Source organism: Xenopus laevis, chromosome 1S (genome assembly GCF_017654675.1).
Source record: "Xenopus laevis strain J_2021 chromosome 1S, Xenopus_laevis_v10.1, whole genome shotgun sequence".
NCBI classification, from domain to species: Eukaryota; Metazoa; Chordata; class Amphibia; order Anura; family Pipidae; genus Xenopus; species Xenopus laevis.
The window spans coordinates 133,253,232-133,277,584 of record NC_054372.1 but is presented as its reverse complement, the minus strand read 5'-3'; the positions used below and the strand labels follow the sequence as shown (position 1 = coordinate 133,277,584).

Here is a 24,353-nt window from a genome sequence, read left to right as displayed (position 1 = left end):
AGGACTGGCCAGATATGGGATGACTTTGACGTAGTTGGCCAGCTTAAATATATTGCAATATATGGACAAACAATCCCTGTTTTGTTTAAAGGGTAAGGCATTTTTCAGTAGCAGTATGCACAAGATGTCTCTGTCTTAAATATATTGATAATGGGTTGAGTGCAGAGGACTCTTGTATTTGTCTATATGTATTTTGTGGTCACAGCCTCATTGCACCCCCGCCTAATGGTTTTAAAAATTAGTGGTGAGCTCAACTTTCCCTTGTTTGTTATATATCCAGGATGGTACATGTGGACCATGGCGGGGTCAGTGAATTAGGAAATTTCCACCTGCAGCCTGATGCATGAACTCTAGCTGCCAGTGAGAAATGCAACAGTTTCAGAAAACGCTTCCTTGAATGCAATAAAGAACACAGGGTTGATAATTTAATTAAGATATTAAGATGGGAAAACCATTTTGTACAAATGTGAGAGTTACTGCACAGTCTTATGTTTTTAAGCGCAATCAGCTGGTTAAGTATGAGCAACACATAAAGCCTTCACAATGATGTATCGTCAGCTACATGCAGTAACTCTAATAATTGTGATTACTCTTGTATAGGATCCAATGAGATGAAAGAAGACATGATTACCAATCACACACAGATAAAGCCCATGCCAAAGCTTATTCTGCATGGTAAACCTCAGAAGCTTCTTAGGCACCTCCCATTACTGCATAAATGTGACAGGGAACTGCTGAGAAAAAAAAACTGCAACAATCCAATGAGTTCAGAGGGGTTCATTTACTAGTATGAAAGAAGAGACAGTACAGCTCAATAAGGAAAGATAACTGAGGGCACACAAGGAAGTTTAAACCAGTTTCAGATCCAATAAACCTGCATATCACAAGAACATGGCAATATTTCACAATACAAGTGTATTTTTTAGAAAATACATTTCTTTAAAGGGGCAGTATACCTTTTTTTTTTTTACATGAGTTCAATGAATAGAGCTTGGGCTAAACAACCAGAAAATTTTGCTCTTAAAAGTACCAGGAGCTGTTAGTTTCACTGTTTGCCCTGTTTAGCTCAAAGATACCGAATACCATGATTAAAACAAAAAAAGGCATATTTTTGAAATCAATACAATAGGTAAAAAGTATTCATTGCACTTATGTTTAAAAGGGATATACTGTTCCTTTAAGTCACTTATTAAAATGAAGCCAAAACATGCAAAGAGTTTAGAAACCTTGGTTTTATATAAATTTAGTTCTACTTTTTCCTGTCATTATCAGCTTGGAGCATGAGTGTATTTACTATATTAAGACATACTTAAGAATTACTAACAGAAAAAGGACTTCATATGCATGTTGCCAGAAGGTCTCTACTGTGGAAATAGAGATCAAGGCTATAACTACAAAGGGACAAGAAAATATTATATTCTACAATTGTTGGGAGTATCTCTCTTGTAGTGTATGAGGGTTAAGAGTAGATATAGTTTGTACGATCAAGAAGTTCTTAATGATTAGGATGCCTTTATACGGGTACCAAAAATACATATGGGAGGTGTAGAACCTGAACAAAATTGCTTGCTGTTTTAAAAGTTGGTTGAATAAACATACACCTTTGCAGTTACAAGTAAGTGTTTAGATTCTTCTTTTATACTTCACAGTTCAGAAACTAACTTCTCACTAAGGTCAGAAAATACCTATACTTGAGTATAAGCCGACCCGAGTTTAAGCCGAGGTACCTAATTTTACCTCCAAATACTGGGGAAACATATTGACTCGAGTATAAGCCTAGGGTGAGAAATGCATTTTAGGACATCTTCAGCAGAACACACGCTCCTACTCACTGATCTGAAGAGGCTGCAGTCACACCTCTGTGCTGTCCACACTTGCTGTTGTAATCTCCCCCCTCATGACTTGGTCCTCCCTCCTCAGCCCTGTTTGGGGGATGTGGGGGTTTCATTACACCGTGCAGGGTCTGAACAGAGTTAGCCTCAGGATCCCAATGTTCTGCACAGTCCGGACTCCTTTCCATGCCTGTTCAAAGAAGCGCAAGTAGCAACTGAAGAATATGAAGCTGTGTCCCAGTAACGATCGGTTGTTATGTGTCATCACTTCCGGAAGTGACGTCACAACCGGAAGTTCGGACAGGAAGACCAGGAAGAGGAGCACGGCAGCATGAGTAAGAGGCAAATTCTTCCATAGCAGAGCGCACGCAGGAGCGGTTGTTCTGCTGAAGATGTCCTGAAGCGCAGCCATTCGCGTTTAACTCGAGTATAAGCCGAGGTAGACTTTTTCAGCACATATTGGGTGCTGAAAAACTCGGCTTATACTCGAGTATACGGTACTAAACATAATTTTCCATAGCCCAAGCTATCATTACCCCCTTAAATACTGCCCTGCACAAGATGGGGTCCCAGACAGGGCTGGATTTACATAGCAGGTGCCCCTAGGCCCACTGCTGTTCATCGCACCCGTCCCCTTCCCTTTATTCGTGTACATTTTCATCATTGGGACCTTATCAATGCAGATTTGCACACAGGAAATTGTATCTCCTGCGCATCCCCAGTGTTTCTTAACCAATATGGGTAAGGTTAGGCAGCATGCAGCCCCCTAAAATCCTGCCACCCTAGGCCCAGGTCTTGGTGGCCTTTCCACAAATTCGGGCCTGGTCCCAGACCCAAATGTTGCACCAGGGTCTTCCATTTATATACCAGGCTGTATTCTGTGCAGCTCTAATTGGCATTTTACTATTATGTAAGAATGTCTGAGATTTCCTATTACAGTACTGTTTTATGCACAAGTAATGCACATTCTTTAGTCCAGTTAGCACCACTAGCCAAGGATTTGGGCGAGTACTATATGCTGCATAAAAGATCTGTACACATTTCACAGAGAGGCAGACTCGTCACATCGAGAACCATAACAGATCCAGTGTATTCGTACCCTCATTTTGTATGTTGCATTGCCTAATGTACAGTGCATTACTACTTATATAATATATAACATGTACATTTATACATATTTATATATATTTATATATATATATATATATACATATACAGGTATATATATATATATATATATATATATATATATATATATATATATATATATATATATGCCCATTTTAGTGCAATGAAAAGAAATGGCTCTGGACTTGTCCCAAGGACAAATATGTTGACTAGAATGTCAATCAATATATTACTGTGAGGCAAGTGATCTATGGGAAAGTTGCAGTTTATGATTACATTATATGGTTCTATGTTTGTTGGAGAATGAGCCAGGATTTATTTTACTCTGATTAGAATTTTCCTGAATATAATGATGTTTTTTTTCTTAATTATTGTTATCACGAGGCAACAAGTCCAGACTGAGAGCATGGAAGGCAAAACTGATCCAGCTAGAACTAATATGTTGATAAAGATCCCATGCCCCTCAGTTTATGAAGATCTCCTGCTTCCATGCAGTATTTGTTTGATAGAGAGGAAATGCACATAGCATAGTTCATGTACTGTAAGCACTGTAATTTAATAACACTGAAACTCATTTGGAGGGGTGTAGCATAGTTCATTCAGCAGTCTAGTTTGCAGTCCTTTACAGGTTTAACATGATTAATTCCCACACTATACCACTGAAAGTGAAATGGCTGGACTATCTCTTAGTTTTCTCTGTTCTTGGAACAGAAAAAGCATTGCATTAGTGTGAACGCTTGATAAGTTTTCACTGAATTCTGTTGGATTTGGTTTCAGGTAAATTTGGACTTACTGACTACAGATACTGACTAATGTTGCAAAATTCTTAATTAACCCCTACACTTGCCAAAAAAATACTGTTTTGCTCTGGAAACGCTTCAGACTCACTGTCTCATGGTGACTACTTATAAACCGGGCTAACTAAAGTACACAATCACCATTTGATCAGCGACCTGATGTTTCCCCAAAGTTTTGTGACCCACAAATCTGCACCAAGCTGGCTCATGTACTGTATTTCAGGAGTCAGCATATTCCTGCACAACTGCTTGTGCTTTGGTGAAATTTTTCTTTTTAAGTTATATCCCTGGATAGTTTTCTCCCCAATTGGCTGCCAAGGTTGCAGTCCAGACTCTAGAATTTTGCTGGAATCAACAGGCCCTCCTCCTGCAATACACTCGCTCTTTAGTTCTTCATTCCTTCTCCTTAGCTCAAGCACATCTTGGCGCATCCTTTTGCTGCCATATTCTTCAACTCTTTTCCAGAATGTTGAATTGAAGTGCTGATAAATCAGTGTGTCAACTGCATTCCATTTATGTGCCAGCTGGTACATCTCAGGGCTCAGGCGGGAAGCACCAGAGTCTTTGCGTGCATTCAGTTTAAAGTAGAGTATATCATCTATTTCCCAACACATTAATTCACGCAACAGCAGTAAAGATTCGTCAAAATATTCTAGAAGCATGACCAAGTGGAAACGTCTATCCAACTCATCCAGCACCTGCTTCACATTGAGGTCTTCCACATCATTTCCATAGCCAAGGTCAAAAGCCTGTAGGTTATGCAGGTAGTGGGCATTAAAGCCACTTGAATCATAGTAACTTTGAGGGCTCTGGAGGAATGCCTCCATCTTTTGCACATTATTAGAACCTTGCAGCTTCCATGTCAGAGGAATCACTCGGGCAAAATATTGGAAAGAGGATTCAAAGAGGAGTGCAGGATCTCGGAGTACAGTAACGAAAGTAGCATCTTGTGGCATAAGTGATCTTACTTCTGAATGCTGGTAACGCATGTGGTTGCAGATGACATTAAAGCAGGCACCAGGCTGGTAACCCTCCACCTGCCAGTGTTGAAAATAGTCAGGGTAGTCAAAGTCGTTCCGCCCACGGGGAAATGCAAAGCGAAGTTTATTTTTTTGTCCATAACGAAAAAGAATGTTAAGGATAGTGCTACTTCCAGTCTTGTGGGTCTTCAGAAAAAAGAGGTTGTGCTGTGGCTGGCATTGTGATGTCCCTTTAGAAGAAGAATTTGTGAGTCGTCTTGAGTCAACAGGACGTGAAGGTGCAAAACACTGGAATGCTACAGGGTTGCTGACAGAAAAAGAAGGAAAAGAGAATATATACTTTAGCATCCACAGTTTCGATACAAAAATTATGTTAAGGATTTACAGCATAATCAGACACATTTAAAACCAGACAGAGTCACATTCAACAATTTTGCTTAGAAAGTGGAGTGCAAATTGATAAGGCACAATAATAAGAACTCTATTTTTTTATGTTTTTTATGTAGCCTGAATGCATGGCATTCCATATTACAGAAATAACCATTAACCAGAGAATCCCAGGTAACAAACATTTCAGATAATATATCCTATAACTAGATGTTATCTACTGTAGCTTAACAGGATTCATATGGAAAATACACTGCTTCCTCCAATAAAGACAATCCAGTCCTTATGCACTTTAGAACCATTATTACTTCTCTAGTTAACAACAGCTGGATGGCAACAAGGTTGATACCTTGGTTAAACATGTTCCCAGGATTAATGCTCAGGACTTGTGTGCATAACCTCTGCATAATTTATAACTCTGACTGCTATCTGCGCACCACATACAATCCTACACTTGAGCATCTGCCTCCGGGCACTTATCAACTTTTTCATTCGCTAAAAGGACTAATTGGCTCATAAATGAACAATATGTGTAAATGTATATAGATCATTTTCAGTGTTAATGGCCTTTTACTGTAATGTGACAGCTGCTGCATAGTAAACCTTTTACTTTTATTTCAGAGTTTCCTATTCCTATTCCTTTTATATTATAAGATATACAGTAGGTCATATATAGCATCTCAGGACTGTAGTAAAAGGCTGGAATCACGTCTCTTAAGATTCAATGTTCTTTGCCCATCATCTGCTAGCCAAATTACCGACTCTTATCTTTGTCCCTGCTGAGCAGAATCCCTGAGTTTCATTAAAGGCGGCTGTTACAATTGTTGCTAATATTTCACAGGTGCTGCCCAGAAATGTATCAACTAATGTAGCAAATTGTAACAGTTCAGAAGGCTCCTGGATTACTCATCTTCCAGATTGAAACACCAGAGACAGGAACATTAAACTTCAAATTTAACAATTTGGAAAAAACAGTTAAAAATAAAACATGGAAAGCAATTGAAAAAGGCCATCATTTCTGGTGAACAAGCTAAAAACAACTGAACTGAAAAATACTGTTTGGAAGGTGAAAACCCTCTTTAATGGTGAAATGGGTTCTACACCTTTAGGGGGTTATTTATCAAGGTCCTAATTTATCACAATAACGGCTGCTACAAACTCCTAATCTAACCCGGGTTTTTAACACTTATTTATTATTACATTTTCCCGACAATTTGCTTTACGGGAAAAGTTCAGATTTTCACAATTTTTTTGTGAATTTTCCCTGAAATCTCAGAATTTTTTCTCAGTTTTCACTCGAAAACTCCGAAAACATTGTGAAATTGCCTGAAACCCCCGACATAACCAAAAATCAATGGGTCTGTTCCCATTGACTTTAATGCAACCTCGACAGGTTTGAGATGCCGAGGTTTTTATATTCGGGCTTTTTAGCCCTCAGGGTTTAATAAATTCCGATTTTTTTGTGATTTTTTTAAAAGTCTGATTTTATAAAAAAAAAATCACAAATGTTTTGGATTTCGGGGAATTTCGGGTATTCGGAGCTTAATAAATAACCCCCTTAGTGTGTTATTCTGAGACAATGTGCAATTGCCTTTCATTTCTTATTATTCATGGTTTTTGAGTCACTTTTTATTCAGCAGCTATCCGGTTTGCAATTTCTACTTACTGGTTACTAGGATCCAGATTACTCAAACAACCATGCATTGCTATGAATAAAAAACTGGAATATGAATAGGAGAAGCCCTGAATAGAAAGATGAGTGATACAAATTAGCAATAACAATAAGGGGCATATTTATCAAGCGTCGAATTACGTATTTGAAAAACTTCGAAATTCGAATTCAAAAAGAACAATCGGAATAACGTTTTTTGGCTGAATGGGTCTGTTTCGATCTAATTTGAATTGTATAAATTGAAGTGATAGTGCATTCGATCAAATTCAAATCAAAGTTTTCCCAAAAAAAAAACCTTAGATTTTTCAAAGCCCACCAATTGACTCCAGGTTCTAGGAGATGCCCCATAGGCTAAAACAGCAATTCGGCAGGTTTTAGATGGCGAATGGTTGAAGTCTAATTTTTAAAGAGACAGAACATGATAAATTTCAATATCGAATTTTCGTTTTTTATTCCCTAGTCGAAGTACACAAAAATAGCTCGAAATTCATTTTTTTAATTCGAAAATTCACCTCGACCTTTGATAAATCTGCCCCTAAATGTGAATCCTTACAGATCATTTGTTTTTAGATGGGGTGAGTGACCCCAATTGAAAGCTGTAAAGAGTCAGAAGGAGAAGTCAAATCATTGAAAAACTATGCAAAAAAAAAAATGAATGCCAACTGAAAAGTTGTAGAATAAGCTATATAATAAGTATTACGTTCAAAAAGTTAACTAAACGCTGAACCAACCCTTTAATGCAAACAGGCATGCCATTCATTTCAGTTAGTTCTTGCCTGTGACTGTGTGCAGCAAACTGATGCATCTTCTGCACTGTATTCCCCCAGAAAAAAGTATTATTTATACAGCACTAATAAGCACAGGGGGCATATCCAATACATACATACACCAGCTGTATTTCATTTCAGCACATGCAAACATTATTTCAGGTCCACAAAACTGGTGGTGTGTTCCCTTAGTTTACAATCAATAGAAAATGTTTGATGAGCACTCCATTCACCTTTGAATTAAAAGAAGTACATTTTTATGTTAAACATATTAAAAGCATCCTTTCCCTGACGCGTTTCGTATCCAACAATACGTAGTCATAGGTAAATATTTTGTAAATATTCAGTGAACGGAACCAAATTTAGCACAATAATTTTTGTATTCCTCTAGTTTACAGTCTGAAAGATTACCCGAAGATTATAAATGTCCCTTTTGCCAGGAGATACAATTAGCCAGGAGGCAGAGCTTGCAGCTGTTTATCCTTATATGAACATAGAATTTCTTATGTTTCTTTTATATCATTATAACTATCAGTACAGGGTGTTCTATCCTACAGACAGTGGCACCTGAGACTTCCAGATGAATAACTCCAGCAATACAATCTATTCTAGTCCTCTGTGTGACAATCAGGAGTTGCAAGTTTCAGAGGATTGCGATGTTTAGGTTACACAAATCATTACATATACATAAGTTTCCATGTAACTCGGCTGCTGTGTTACCTAATCTCTTGGCTTTCATGTGCACATGACTTTCCCTTATCCAATTACTTCTATGACCTAAACTGCACTGAAGCCTTCAGCTAGTAGGATATAGCTTTATTATCTCATTTTAATAGCATATATGAAAACACAATATTAATAATATTGAGGTGCTACAAAAAATAGTAAAAGTCTAGCACCACAGGAACTGAAAAAATAGGGTATATAAGAACTATAACTTTTTGCTACACAGAACACCCTGGTGAAGAAGCTATGGTGAAATGTGCATCAGATTCAAACAGGGCCACCATTAGAAATCACGGGGCCCCCTACAACAAAATTTTTAGGGCCCCACCCAGCCTGCACGCCCCACCCCAGATAACACACACAAGTTATAAAAACCTATTGATGGTCAGGGCCCCCTTATGAGTAAAAAAAAAACTGTGGCGCAGGGCCCCCCATAAAAGTTTTTAAAAAAAAAAAAAAAAAAAATTGGTGGTCAGGACCCCCCCTTACAAGTTAAAAAGAATTGAGGCCCCAGAGAATATTAGAATATTTTTTAAAAAAAACATTGGTGGCAGAGGCCTATGGATTATTAAAATTATACATTGGTGGCCAGGGGATTAAAAACTTTAAATACACACATTGGTGTTCAGTATAATTGAACTCATGGCTTCAGGACTTCAACTTCGGCTGTTTTTGAGACTTCGGGTCTTTCCTGGGCTTCAGGACTTCCATATCGGGTGTTTTTGTAACTTCGGGTCTTTTCACGGCTTCGGGACTTCCACATTTCGGCTGTTCGGGACTTCAAGAGAGGCAGCGCGGCTCTGTCGCTTTCAAGGTGGGCCCGGCTATTTCAAAAAGTGCAGCACAGCCGGGCCCCCCTTCAGGCCCAGGCCCGGTACAGTAGTACCCTGATGGTGGCCCTGGATTCAAAGGAACAGTACCACCAAAAAATGAAAGTGTTTTAAAATAAAAAAGATATAATATACTGTTGCCCTGCACTGGTAAAACTGATGTGGTTGCTTCAGAAACTCTACTATAGTTCATATAAACAAGCTACTTTGTAGTAATGGCAGAAATTGAAAAAAATGCTATATGGCACAGGTTAAATAATGGATAAAAGATACCACCATTATGTTCTATAGAGCTTATCTGCTATCTGTTGTGTAACCTGAGCATTTTCTCCTGCCCCCATTGCTACACATCAGCTTAAGGTGGCCATAGATAAAAAGCTGCCGACAGACTGAGTCGGCAGCTTATTGGCACGTATGTGGGGCCCTCCGACGGGCTTTCCCAATTGATATCTGGCCAAAAGTCGGCCAGATGTTAATCCGGTCTGGCCGCATTTGTTTAGTTGATGCGGTCCCGTGATCTGACTACCCTTATTGGCTGCATTAGGATCAGATCGGATCAGCCCGATATCGCCCACCTCAATTTGGGCATTTCGAGGAGAGATCCACTCGTTTGGCTATATCGCCACCTTTATTTATATAAACAGTAGTAGTGTTCCTAGATGTAGATGGTGATTCTGTTACTGGTTCTGGGGAGTCGGGATTGACTGCTTATATATATATATATATATATATATATATATATATATATATATATAGAAATTCACAAAAGTACCTAGACTTGTACACTAATCAATGGTGGGTGCACGGTCAAAGTATAATATCAACAATTCAGAATGGACCAGCAGTCCAGTAGTTTGATCAAATAGATTTATTCACACATCACTCGTGTATTCATGAGTGATGTGTGAATAAATCTATTTGATCAAACTACTGGAGTGCTGGTCCATTCTGAACTATATATATATATATATATATATATATATATATATATATATATATATATATATATATATATATAACCCTCTCACAAACCGCACTCCAAGGACTTGTAAGGTGTCAAAATTCAAAATGCCTTTATTTCAACGTTTCGGCTCCCACTCGTGAGCCGTCACTTTCCTGAAGACGGCTCACGAGTGGGAGCCGAAACGTTGAAATAAAGGCATTTTGAATTTTGACACCTTAAGTCCTTGGAGTGCGGTTTGTGAGAGGGTTATACAGTTATATTTTACCAGCACCCAGGCGGATGTTTTTTGTTTGGAAGAGAGTGCACCTGACTAGGACTGCTCTATATATATATATATATATATATATATATATATATATATATATATATATATATATACTGTATTTATTGCCTGATCTCCCTCAACTTTGTCCTACCTTAAAATTAAGGAGGAAACACAACTACAGTAAATTTTCCTTGAATATGGTTTGAATGTAATTTGCTGGACATTTGGACATTTCTTTGAAGCACTTCATATCTTTCTAACTTCAGTACCAAACATGTCTTTTAAAATTGTGTTTTCAATATGTCCTTTTAATGGAATCTTATAAATAAAATGCTTTACATTTAGGAGTTTCACCCATCTTGAGGGTTTGTTTCTGCCTGTACTCCTCACCCAAATATTTTTGGGTTATACCCTGTGCATGTATTTAACTTTATGTGTACCAACTATAGGAGATCTTTCATTACATTTTCATTAGTTATCTTGTCTATATATTGTGAGTAAGCATCTAGATGAAACCATGACTTCTTTTCCTAGTACATGTTGATTCAGAAATGACTGGACTGAAACCACAAAAGCGCAGCAAAATAGGCATGGAAAAAAAAAAGCAAATCTGATAGGTGATTGTAAATAGCCATGCTATATAAATTCAGAATGTTGACATGTGTTCTTAATATTTGTGGGAAATAGTTATATGTAGGCTAATTTAAGACCCCCAACCACCTGGGCCACACCCAGTTATACCCAGTCATGCCCTCAATCAACCCGAAACCCAGTCTGCTTTTCAGTTGGTCCCACCTTTTAATGATTTAATCACCTAAACTTGGGAGGCTGTGTGTAGACGGGATTAGCTCTTTCTGCTGCTATACACCAATAGAAAATTATATTATTCCAGTGGCATAACTATAGAGGAATCAGATCCTGTGGACCTGGACCCGAGAGTAAGCATAAAAATTCCCCCTCTACACCGCTCTTCATTTTTAAAATGTTACACGCTTACTTGGTGTGAGCATATGGCAGGGGAAGGGGATTGCAGCAAGGGAGAGGGCTGTGGGTGGAAGTAGCTATGTGCGCTGGGCCGCTCCCAGGACTTTTTTTTGTGAACACATAATTTTTTAATATAATGCATAAATACTTGTTTAGCTTTATCCTAGAAAATGTATGGAGACATGTATGTTCCAAAAGGGTAGGACAGTGATAACAGGCTGGATAGATTTGAGGTTAGAATGTTAGAAGTATTCTATGATACTGACCAGAGAACTACAATGCTGCTTATATAGTAAAGGTTGCAATAAAAGTCATAGAGATATTCCATGACCTATAAAAAGGAACAAGGCAGAGTGTGTTTTATAACATTTTCATTATCCCTGTATAATGTTGCCACCTGGCCGGTATTTTACCAGCCTGGCTGGTAAAAATGATGCTTGGTGCCAATGTTATTAATAGGAATAAAAACGTCAAGAATATAGGAAGGCTGGTTTTTTTTTCAGAAAAGGTGGCAACCCTATCCCTGTATGTCTCAAGAGGTGGGTACACAATACACAATTTACAGAGAGTTATGTAATAGAATTGACATCACTAAGAACTGTTTACATTGATATATTGTACAGAATATTCACGGTATTTGTTTTTTTTAATTGTGTTTTGTTATGGGTGTACATGATTTTAGGCAAGTTTTGTAAGTGTGTAACAGAATTTTTAAAGCAGGGGACTGGCTGTTAGTACATGTGACAATACCCAAATCTGCACATCTGTAAGTAACAGGATTCCTTTGTTACATGTCATTGCCCTAAATGTTAAAAAAAAATCACAGTCATGTCTTTGTGTAACCTCTACTACTATTATTAGACATAACTGAAGATAAGGATAATCATTAAAAGAAATAGTAACTAATTCTCATTCACTGTTTCAGAAGCAATGATTTTTTTCACACAATGCACCAGTTTTTCCCAGAATTGACAACATTGCATTTGCAATGAGGGTATTGAATCAGATACATGGTGTTGCATTTGACTCTTGCAAAATAGTCTTATCAAAGTAGACACAACTGCATGTGTGTTTTGCTGTAGATCAGATGCAGATGTACCAAATCATTTTCAAAGACTACCTGGCATCATTTCCACTGGAGTGGAAGTGACATCTGCTCCTGATTCTTAAAGGAATTGTTCACCTTTAAATTAACTTTTAGTATGATGTAGAGAGTGATATTCTGAGACAGTTTGAAATTGGTTTTCATTTTTTTATTATTTGTGGTTTGTGAGTTATTTAGCTTTTTATTCAGCAGCTCTCCAGTTTGCAATTTCTGCAATCTTATTGCTAGGGCCCAAATTACCCTAGCAACCATGCATTGATTTGAATAAGAGACTGGAATATGAATAGGAGATCATCTGAATAGAAAAGTGAGCAATAAAGAGTAGCAATAACAATACATTTGTAACCTTACAGAGCATCAGGTCTCAAGCCAAGAGCATGGGGCCCCAAAAACAGCTGTAAAAGGGTCCTCAGTATAATGTGATCTACCTGCAAAGCAGACTCCTTATAATGCACTGTGATCATTATTGCATCTGCCATAGACTGCTGTAAAATGATATATAAGTCATATATATTGTTGTGATCTCTGTGAAATCCAGCATTTTGCTGGGACCACTCCGAAATGATTCAAAGTTTGTGAACCTTTTAAAATTCAAATATTTTTGCAGAATATGTGATCTTTTTATTAACAGAAGATAAGAACCCATTTTAACAAATAAGCTAAAAAAAATTATACTTATTTATTTATGAAAATGGTCCAAAGTGACATATTTGTGTGTGGCAAAATAAAGTAAACCTTTAGGATTCTCGGTTCATTTAAAGGGGGAGTTAGAGGCAGGAGTTTCAGCCAATGGGATAATGATCAGGTGTAATTGTGGTAGGCCCTGCCTTATTTAAAGAACATATAGATGGCTCTTTATTATTCAAGGTTGATCATAAAGAGAAAATATTTTATTTTAACATGAGTTTATTCTGTTAGGTTTATGTATAAAAGATACATCAACACTATCTGATGCAACAGAATGTAAATATACTTTTTTTTACACAAACATACTTGATTCAGATTGAAAAAAAAATGATACTCCGACAGTAGTTTATTGCAACCCCCTCCCTCACTTTGTTCCATTGTGAAGTGATGGATTATTGGCCTTGAGTATAATGTTTTGGGCCTACTTTGCGCCCTCTGCACACGATGGCTTACCATAACTGATGGAACTATGAATTCCGAATTGTACCAGGAAATCTGAAAAATCTAAAAATGTAAGTTTAGTCCCTTTCTATTTCCTGTCCTGCTGAGCAAGTTCAAAATAAACTAGGTGTCCACTAAGAAGCCAGAGAAGTTGCTCCTTATCTAAAAAGATAACAGACTGCAGCTGGGGGAAAGAAAGGGTTTGCTTACTACTTATTTGATTTTACTTTGTTTGGCGGGACAGAATACAGAATGGGACTTTATGTTCATTTTCATATTTTGCCCTGTTTAGTGCTAGAAATAAAAAAAATAATAAATCATATTTCCTAATTAAAACAACACACTTACTCTGTGCTGCTGAGGCTTAAGGGCGGTGCAGCATAGGAATACAGGAGGATCAAGAAGCTGGTGAGAAGAGTCCCGAGTGCCAAACCTTTCCATATGGAGCGCCATAACTTCCCTTGGGACTGCACACAAGTCATCTGCAATTAAACACATCATAGTGAATTATTGGGGACATTTTGGCCTATTATGGGGAGCAGAGCATAGTCCATAAAGGACTTCTAATGTATTTATTGGCATGAAAAGCTAGACTTAGATGTGCTACGATTTAGGCCCTCAATAACTAGGCACAATTCATAAAAACATAGCATTTGGTCATTTCTTTCCTACTCTGTTAATCTAGGAAATCTTGTTATCTTTGCCAAATTTCCTCTTTCCTTCCTTTGACACTAGTATTAAAGCCTATGCTCCTCTGTGCACTGGTAGTGACGGAAACAAATAAAGCAACCTGTATTAGTCATCATTTTAAGATTGTAATAACATGTTTTATGTTATCGCCATATATTGCATCTAGGACGTGTACTGCATCTATAAACAGAAAAATGGCAGACTTGAGCAAATTGCGAAGGTGGCAGGTGCTTATGTATGACAGGCAGGGATGAATGCAACCCAAACTATTACTTTATGCACAGCATAACTTATTTCATAGGATAATTTAAAAACAAACAAAACATTTTTTGTAATGACCACAGGAAAAAAGACCAATGATTAAAAAATGTGGTTTATGTTTAATCACATATTATACTTCCCCTGTGAAGTTACCATTTATTCTTGGAGAATGAATAAAAAAAGAAATCAATACCCAGTGCCTTGTAGCAACAGTTAATCATAAAGGAGGGTCTAACAGGGACAATATACACCTATGCTTGAATTAGCACTCTTTTGTGTGTACACTCGGAGCTACTGCACTGGCCTGGGTGCAGGAACACAGAGTGAGTATCGGCTCTATAATGCAAATTTACACATTTTGGCACCAAAACACCTGCCAGAGCAAAGGAAAGCCGGAGTGGATTTGAGCACATCTGCTTCTCTCTGCCGATGGGGAAAACACTGTCGGAGAGAGGCTGAGCCTTGTGTGTCCTCAGCCAAAGCTGAACTTTTTCAGGACTTATGCCCGATGCTGCAAAAAGTCTGAATCCGAAAATCCACCATCTCGGACCTGCCGAGGTTTTTATATAAGTCAACGGGAGAGGTCCCTATCCTATTTGGAAGTTTCTGTGGTCTGCGCTGGAATTAGCCCAAAAATCTGACTATTTCGGGCTTTTCCCAAAAATGCAAAAAATCGTACAATTTATTAATAATAAATAAGGTCAAATTATGGATTTTAGTTTGGTCAGACTTTCTTTTTAATAAGAATGAAAAAAATTCGGATTTTGATAAATAACCCCCTAAGTCTTGTATTGAATTTTTGTTTCTGGCTTGTCTTTGATCTGTGTTAGAGCTCATACAGATGGATGTTTTGCTGTGTGTTCCCCTGGGGTCAGTTTTCCTGCATTCGACCACTGGTGAGCGCAGAATGAAATGCAGCCTGTTTTTCCTTATAGTGCCATTCTAACATCCAAACACAAAATGCCCACTTGTATGAACCCTTACACTGACCCTGACCACCAATTGTATTTTTAACTTTTGGGGGAGGGGGGGTGACCACCAATTTTTTAAAATTTGGGGAGGCCCTGGCCATCTATGGTTTTTCTAACTTGTAGCGGTGGGGCTGGTCACCAGTGAAGTTTTTTTTAACTTTTACAGGAGGGCAACAGGGAGATTGTTCCTTCGCTCTGCCGATGCTAGAATAAGTTTGCCTCAATCCTCCATAAAGGGTTACCGCAATCCCATATTAGTCCATAAAATAGTAGAGCACTCATAGAAGCAGGTACTGCTAAAACATTTTATTATTGACTACAAATCACATGACATGTTTCGGGCATGGCCCTTTCTCAAGTGTATAGGAGGGCCCTGACCACCATTTTTTAAACTAATTTTTTATGGGGGGGCCATGTTTGTTGGCTTTTTTTTAATGTGGTGTCGGGTGTGTGGGGTCTAGGACGGGGCCTGTAGTGGTGGGCATTGCCCAGGGGGCTCAGAAATTGTCAAATGGGGCCCCATGATTTCTGATGGTGGCCCTGAGAATTGGTGTGGGTGCTCCTTACTCAATCCGGTAATTGTATTCACATCTAAGCAGGAGGTGATTTATTTTTTAACAATAGAAAAAATGTATTAATTAAAAACATTTTACATTTTCAATTACTCTCAACATCAAAATAAGCAGGAATACAGTAAACCCCGTCATATTTTTATTTTATATTCTAATGTGAATTTCAATGCTAATTTGCATAATCATACAGATTTGATTGATCCGTGGTCTTTTCAGAGGATCCACAGAGAGCTGTATGACATCATCAGCTCCATTCACTGAGGAATTTCTCCAGTAATATCAGTATCCATCACTTATTAAAGATCCATTATATTCTGACAGTTGCTTGCACTACAAGACACCACACTGCAAACACATATTGTTCCCATCTAAACTGGGAGTAGGGCAAACAGTTCACTAGTAACTTAGTAACTTCAGTGTAACCCTTGCATTAACACTGACTTGTAAATCAGAATCTGTCAGCAAACGTAGTACAGCACAATAGACTTTTATTATGAGAACAGATTACAAAATAAAACATGCAAGCAAGAATGTTGTGTAAATAATGCAATAGGCATGCACAGTGTTACATGTATGAACTTAATAGGCTGCCACACAGTTTGACTTACATAATGAAAGAAAATCTAATTCTAAGGTATTTTCAAATATATGATTTCAAAATATTCAATAGTTTTAAAGTTATTTGTAAATGGCATTGACATAATTTAGGGATGCACCGAATCCAGGATTCAGTTCGGGCTTCGGCCAGGATTTTGCCAGGATTCGGCCGAATCCTTCTGTCTGGCCAAACCGAATCCGAATCCTAATTTGCATATGTAAATCAGGGGCAGGTAGGGAAATCACGTGACTTTTCATCACAAAAGAATAATTTTTTCCACAGAAAATTAACAGGAAAAAACAGAAAATTATTTTCGAGAGATGTGATCGAAAATTGCACTCCTGCATGCGTGTAGCAATCTGGAATACAAAGAGTTATGTGGATTTTTTAATGACGAATATGGATTTTAAAAACAATAAATGTTTTGTATGGTGCATCTTGCTGAGTAAAATAAAGGCACTCCCATGGCTGAGGGACACTATATGCAAAGGCTATTGTTTGCAAATCTAAGAAAGCATGCTAGCATTTCTCAATAAAAGTTGTTGTCTGGAGACAATGTGTAAAGAGAACTATCATGAAAATGTCATCTAAGCGTTATCTCATGGAAATAATCTTTCTAAATGTAATCGATTAAAAATTCTGTGTGTTTCTGAAATAATCGTGTTACTCTTCACAAATTCCCTCTCAGCATCTGTCTCTCTACATGCAGCTTAGTATCGTATTAGTTATTTTGAAAGGTAGGCAGCTCTGATACATCTTCTAGGCCAGTGATCCCCAACCAGCCTGTGAGCAACATGTTGCTCTCCGACCCCTTAGATGTTGCTCCCAGCGGCCATAAAGCAGTTGCTTATTTTTGAATTTTGGTTTGGAGGCATATTTTGGTTGCATAAAAAACATTCATACTCCTGTAGGCTGCAAGTCCACATAGGGGCTACCAATTATCCAATTACAGCCCATATTTGGCACCCCCAGGAACTTTTTGCATGCTCATGTTGCTCTCCAACTTTTTTTACATTTGAATGTTGCTCATGGGTAAAAATGGTTGGGGACCCCTGTTCTAGGCAAAGAGATCACACATCAATGTATGTAACCTGTTATTCATTATATGACTCTGACTCCAGCATGTGTAAAGAAAGATAATCAAGTTATTTACTACCTTCCCCCTCATAAACCTGATTCTCTACATGTAGGCTTGTGACAGAACGGGTTATTTTGAAGAAGAATAAGCACTAGTACATGTACATATATAAAGGTATGGGATCTGTTACGCAGAAACCCGTTATCCAGAAAGCTCAGTCTCCCATAGACTCCATTTTATCCAAATAATCTGGATTTTTAAAAATGATTTCTTTTTCCACTATTATAATAAAACAGAACCTTGTGCTTGATCCAAACTAAGATATAATTAATTCTTTATTGAAAGCAAAACCAGAATTTTGGGTTTATTCAGTGTTTACATAATTTTCTAGTAGACTTCAGGTACGGAAAGTTTTTTGCCTGACGAAGGGGCCTGTGTGCTCTGCAAGCTTGCAATTGTCACTTATTCAGTTAGCCAATAATAGGTATCACCAAACTTTTCTGTTAGATCTGAAATTCCTGTAATTAAGGAAGGATGACATTGGGCCAAGTATTGGATAATACTGCAAGGACCAGTCATGAAGACCTTATCAACACACCTGCATATGGGTGGCCAAATTGGTCAGTTATGTTTGCCAGCTTTACACTACTACAAACAATTACATTCTTGACCATTCCAATTCTACTTTATGGTTAGGAAAGGCCTTCATTTATTTCAGCAGGAACAGATTTCATATTATTACCCTTAAGGACTCATTTACAATTATATGGTGCAGTGCAAAAATGTGAACCATCCGAATGCTTTTGATGTACTTGCATCAATACACACTCCGTGATATTTTAGAAGCCTATTACAGGTCTATACATTTTTAAATATTTCCATAGGCTTGATAGTGTGCCAGTGCTAGATTTAAATTATTGAGCCACCAAGCAAGAATACTATTAATCGTAAAACTGTAAGGCTGGACTATGCAGGTATATGTTTACAGTGGGAGGCAACTGAGGAACATATATTAATAAAGGTGTGTCAAATAATTTGTGCTTAAAAAATCACGTTAGAAGGGCTGTTCACCTTTAAGTTAACTTTTAGTAGGATGTAGAAAGTGAGATTTTTAAACAATTTGCAGTTGGCCATCATTCATTATTCGTGGTGTTATAATTATGCCACTTTTTGTTCAGCAGCTCTCCAGTTTGGAATTTCAGCAGCTATCTGGTTGCTAGGGTCCAAATTACCATAGCAATCTGAGTAGTTTTCTTTATTTTTATTTGGAGTGTTTTGTATTATATTATACCTGTGGATGGATTAACGTATAGGGTTAAATGTTTTTAGTGGGTGGATTTGTCTTTGCCTATTAACTGGTGCTTGGTGGGTTAATACCTTATGCTTGTGAGGAAGTGATGTGACAACACAAAACGCGTCCAGTGTGGGGTAAGATACACTACTGCGTGTGATTAACTGTTTTTTAAAAAATCCAATAAAATGAGGATTTTATGGCCCAAGCTGCCTGGTACTCCGTAAAATCTGCTGTGTAGTTTGAAAAAGAGACTGGTTTATGAATAGAAGAGGACCTGAATAGGGATGGGCAATTTTTTTCTCCTTGTTTCGCCGCAGAAAACACCCATTGACTTGTATGACGTTGTGCGACAAAAAAAAAGATGCGTGTCAAAAAAAAAAATTCACCGCACAATTTTTTTTTTTGACTGCCATAGACTTTAATGGGCAGTGGCGACATTTTGCCGACAGCAATAGACATTTCGCCTAGACCTGAATAGAAAAAATACGTAACAAAAAGTAACAATAGTTGTAGCTCACATAGCAATAGTTTTTTTTTTTTGTTTTTTTTTTTTACTTCTGGGGTCAGTGAATCCCATTTGAAAACTGGAAAGAGCCTAAAGAAAAAGGCAAATAATCCAGAAATAAAAAAAAAATAACTAAAAGTTAACTTTAGTTGAACCACCCCTTTAAAGGCGCGGTAAACCCATTTTTCTAATGCTCTGTTATTGTCCTTCCATGTGAATTCACTCCATGCAAGATGATCATAGGAAAAAAACAATTACAAAGAGCTAATTGGTCACCTCGAACCTGGTGTAACCCACTGAAATTTATGAAACAAAGAGAGGAATATCTGATGTAAAAAAAGCTGTTAAATGCTGTATAAAGAAGAGCGTGCTCAATGGTAGGATTACAAAGCTTTTTTTGAAGCTAACACCTCTTTGTAAGCGGAAATTTTGAACTTGGTTAAAAGTAAGCATCAATTAATTACATGGGTTCTTAAAGGACCAGTAACACTATTTTTTTTTAAAAAAAAAACATTCTTATACCATGAAAAGAAACACCAACACATATTAAACTTTAAAATAGCAAAGTCTTCATTAAGTAATAACTTACCGAAACTCTGCTCCTCTTCAGAAAAGGCGATCCATCGTACGGCGCTCGATTTCTCCTCCCTGCCTTTCTTATAGAAGATGGCAAGGGAGGAGAAATCAAGCGCCGCACAATGGATGGTCGCCATGTCGCCTTTTCTGAAGCGGAGTTTCGGTATGTTATTTCTTAATGAAGATTATTAAGAAATAACGATTTTAAATTTTAATATGTGTTGGCTTTTTTTATTCGTAGTATACTAACGAATTTTTTTTCAAATAAATTTGATGTTACTGGTCCTTTAAATACCTGATTGTACACATCCTTCCGTGGCAATGTAATACAAATTGTATCCTAAAGTTACTTTTTTACACAGGTTAATAAACATACACCCAGGGACAATCCCCAATGCTGCCCCTAGGCTTGCTACCTTTTGTGGAAAAAAATACCAGCCTTCGTATATATTTATCTTTTTTTCCCTATTAATAACATTGGGATCAATGTAAAATACCGGCCAGGTGGCAACCCTAGCTGCCCCCCTCTCCTGCTACATGCTTAAAACATTAGCACTGGACTGGTTCAATGGGGGGCTGCACCACTAGTGCAATGAGCTCAGAAAAACAGAAATTCAGCTCTTAAGGTTACAGGAGGTGGCTTTTTGTCTCCCCTTGTAACTAGCCACTCACTACTGCTTGAGGTAAGGGTCTCATTGCAGGAGCAATTTAATCTGCAAACCAGAGGTGCTTAACCTGTGGCTGCTTGACTACAATAGATCCAATATCAATATGCTGCAGGGGATGCAAGGTTTTGTAGTCCATTAAGAGATACTAGGAAACCACCAGAGAACCTTACACCAAAGGTCCATCCAACATTCCTACCTTCAATCACCTTTATTTTATTCTAGTCTCATTTCTTAGCATACTCTCATGTAGCCTTTCCTTCATCTCTTCTTTATTTTCTAATAGAAATGAGAAATGGCACTGGAATACAAGTTCATATGACAGGGTTAGTAGAGGTGCTCAATGACACCTGGGCCCTTAGGGACTTTCTGGTGCCTCAGTGGGCAACAACAAAAAAAGAGAAAACAAGTTGGATTTGTGTTAGTGTCTTCTATCATATTATTCCTAAAATAGAGTTTAGGAATAGCCCTGACCCCAACAGCTTATGAAGCACATTGCGTAATTTTACAGCACACTTACCTCTGTCCCAAGTGATCCTTCTCGCAACCGCCTTCGTCTCTGCTATTAAATGTCTTAACTTGAGACCTCACTGAGCCATTCTCTTTCTATTCAGTCACAGACAAGGTGTCATTGATTATGAATACTGACACAGACAAGCCCGATCTTCTACCTGGCCCCGCCTGCACCTCTTGTCACTATTAACCTGAAGCCTTGGCTTGCTCTTCCTCACTCATTAACCCTCTATTCTCCCATAGGTCCTCATTTTTTCTGTCTCCTTGACTCCAGTTGGACTTTGTGCTTTTTCTCACCTAGTTCACTTTAGTTCCCTTTCAGCAACTTGTTCTATTTCCTTTCCTCACGCACATTCTCGTCTCCAACTCCCATTCTTTTTGCAGCCCCCCTCCCAATCTCGCTCGATCCCTCCACCCCTCTCTTTCTGTCTCCTCACAGAGAGCCCATTCAGCTGTGTCCAGAGAACAAGGTTCCTCTTATCTGACTAAAGAACAAATGACAGTTTCAGATGGCTGCTGTGGGGGGGGGGGGGTTCTGTGTCACAGTGGGAAGGAATATGTGTCACTTGTATGGGGTGGCTCTAATAAGGGAACATTTACAGCTAAATCACATTTTGAGAGGGTCTCTGAAATAGCAAAGTCTATTAAGCATATAAGGCAGGCGCATTGTGGGAACAATTACACTAAAAATAAAAATGTTTTTTCTGAAAATGATTGGCGTCTTCAGTGCTCTCCCCAATAAATCATTTGATCCCAGGTGATATCTCTGTTGCTGGTTGTAGAACTGGGTCTGTAGCATTCTCAGTTTGGCTATTTAAATGAAACGTAGAGCTTCCCCCCAGATATTAGACATGGATGCTTCTCCTCAGTCCCGCAAGACTTTCTCTCTCTGCCCCCATGCTCCATATGACTCTCCCACTCATGAATAAGATGCCTTTTTTGGACACTCTGTGGACTGTCGCTGTTGGGCTTTATCCATGAACTGATTCAGTGTTTTGTCTTGTAGTAGTCACTTGCCAGAACTCCTCACTCACAGATTCCAGTTACCTCTCAAGATGTTTTTTTTTTTATAAAATGGCAGACTAATAAATGTTAATTGGCTCATGTGACCTAACGTGTTTTGTTTGTACATCATGAATCCTACAATGCCAGGGGCAGTCGTTATTTTAAAAAAGTAGATTATTATGAAAATGGTTTATGAAGCAGGGTTTTACATATGAGTTGTTTTATGCAATACATTTGTTTGGGGGAATGGTTTTCCTTTAAGACATGACAGCTGCATACATGCAGTTCTGAGATAATCGTGTGTTTTGCTGAGAACTATGCAGTCTCTTTCTTACATTGTTCTTGGATGGCAGTGGTGTGGGGATAGTGAAATTAGGTTTAACCTACATATCTATTAAGGGGAGCTGGGGGGGGGGGGGTCAGCAAAAATGTATTCCCCCAAATCTTTATTTTACAGCCATTTCAGACTGTCTCCACAGACTAGCCATATTACAGAACTCACCCTTTTATATCCCGCTCCACAGCACAACCTGCCTATGAGATAAGCCACACATCCTTAATTGCGGCAGTCAAATGGCATCAATCCAAAAGATTTATGCACTTCTTGCGGTGGTGTGAATAGAAACCATTGGGTCCACATTTAAAACTATTTTAGTGCCCCTAAAACATAAGGAACATGACATTTTAAAAACATATTCAATTTGTACATAAACTAGGGGCTTGCGGTAGCATTGGTATAGCGTGGGTACTAAGATGCTTCTGTTTCTTTCCACACTCCAAAACATTCAGAGAGGATAACTGCCTCCTAATAAGATTTCCAAACCTTGTCTAAATGTAATAAAGAACATGAAATCCACCGGGGCAGACAGTGATGTAAATGATAGCAGCACTTCCATTTTCCCCTCCCATAACGTTCTACTTTATTCCCCTATAGCCAGCCAAATCAATTTTGCCCTCTCAATAACAGTTCCTATACATTGTATTGCTAGATTTCTGTATCCATGTGCAAGATTGTTTAGTGTCTTTCCAATCATCTTAATCTTGAGTGCTTATTAAAATTTGATTTGGTTATTGAAATAAATAGAAAGGCTTTCTTCGGATGACCTATGCCAAAAGACAGGTACTTTTAATATGCTACAAAGCTTGTCCGTCCAAAACTATACCTCCCAACTGTCCTGTTTTTAGAGGGACAGTCCCTCTTTTGACAGCTCAACCCGCAGTCTTTTATTTGTACTGGAAAGTCAAGTTTATCACAGCACTGAACAGGCAGAAAAAGAAACAAAGTTTCTAACTTAATTGGCTTTTGGCAGAGAGTCCAGAACAGCCACAGCAGAAGATAAGATACTTTTGTAACAATTTTGAGATAAGCAAATAAGTAATTGTAACAATATAAGAGAACAGGTCCCTTGGAAAAATGTTAGACTCAAAACTTAAAGGGCAATTCACCTTCATTAGCAAAACTGTAATAACTTTAAAAAACAGAAATATGTTCAAACTTTCATAACTTGCCAAATTTTGTAAAATTTACATGGTAATTAGGGGGTGTGGCCACAAACATGGGTGTGGTCAAAAAAACCTTTTTGTCCCTATTTTTATCTCCAAAATGTTGGGAGGTATAAAATAATTTTTTAAATAGAACTTTACCAATTTATTGTATTTCACCTGTGGTCTGAGTTAATTGTTCTGTTGACTACCTTCTAGCAATGAATAGAATGCATTTCTTATTATGACTCATACTAGCAGATAAGTCTATTATTTTAATGAATAAGCTAAACAGCTTTCTGGTACACTGATCTAAAGCTTAAGCCTCTGCTCATCTATTTATTGTATTGCACCGCTGCTATGAGCTAACTGAGCTGGTTACTCTCTTCTATCATGGTATTCCTGGTACGTAATAACACAGGCTTAGCAGGGGTGGATAGGGGAGGGAACTGAATAATTATGTACAAAGAACTTTATTTCAAACTGAGAAATAGTCTACCTTGCAATATCTTTTTTTTTTTTTGTGGAGAACATGCAGTGAGATGTGTCTTCTCAGAGATTTAGTATTTTGTGTTAAA

General features: G+C 38.0%; 1 protein-coding gene across 1 annotated transcript; it reads right to left on the bottom strand.

Annotated features, from left to right (window-relative positions):
- Positions 1–762: 762 nt before the first annotated feature.
- Positions 763–24,293, bottom strand: gal3st1.S (galactose-3-O-sulfotransferase 1 S homeolog). Its single transcript, XM_018243987.2, has 3 exons — positions 21,296–24,293; positions 13,914–14,047; positions 763–5,044 (listed from the first exon to the last, which is right to left on the bottom strand). The coding sequence occupies exons 2-3, from the start codon at positions 14,045–14,047 to the stop codon at positions 3,895–3,897; spliced, it is 1,284 nt and encodes a 427-aa protein (XP_018099476.1). The 5' UTR covers positions 21,296–24,293; the 3' UTR covers positions 763–3,894.
- Positions 24,294–24,353: the final 60 nt, after the last annotated feature.

Coding starts and splice junctions, on each gene's coding strand:
- gal3st1.S (XM_018243987.2), bottom strand. CDS start 14,047: ATGACTTGTGTGCAGTCCCAAGGGAAGTTATGGCGCTCCATATGGAAA. Junction 5,045..13,913: donor TTAAGCCTCAGCAGCACAGA/GTAAGTGTGTTG, acceptor TTTTTCTGTCAG/CAACCCTGTAGCATTCCAGT.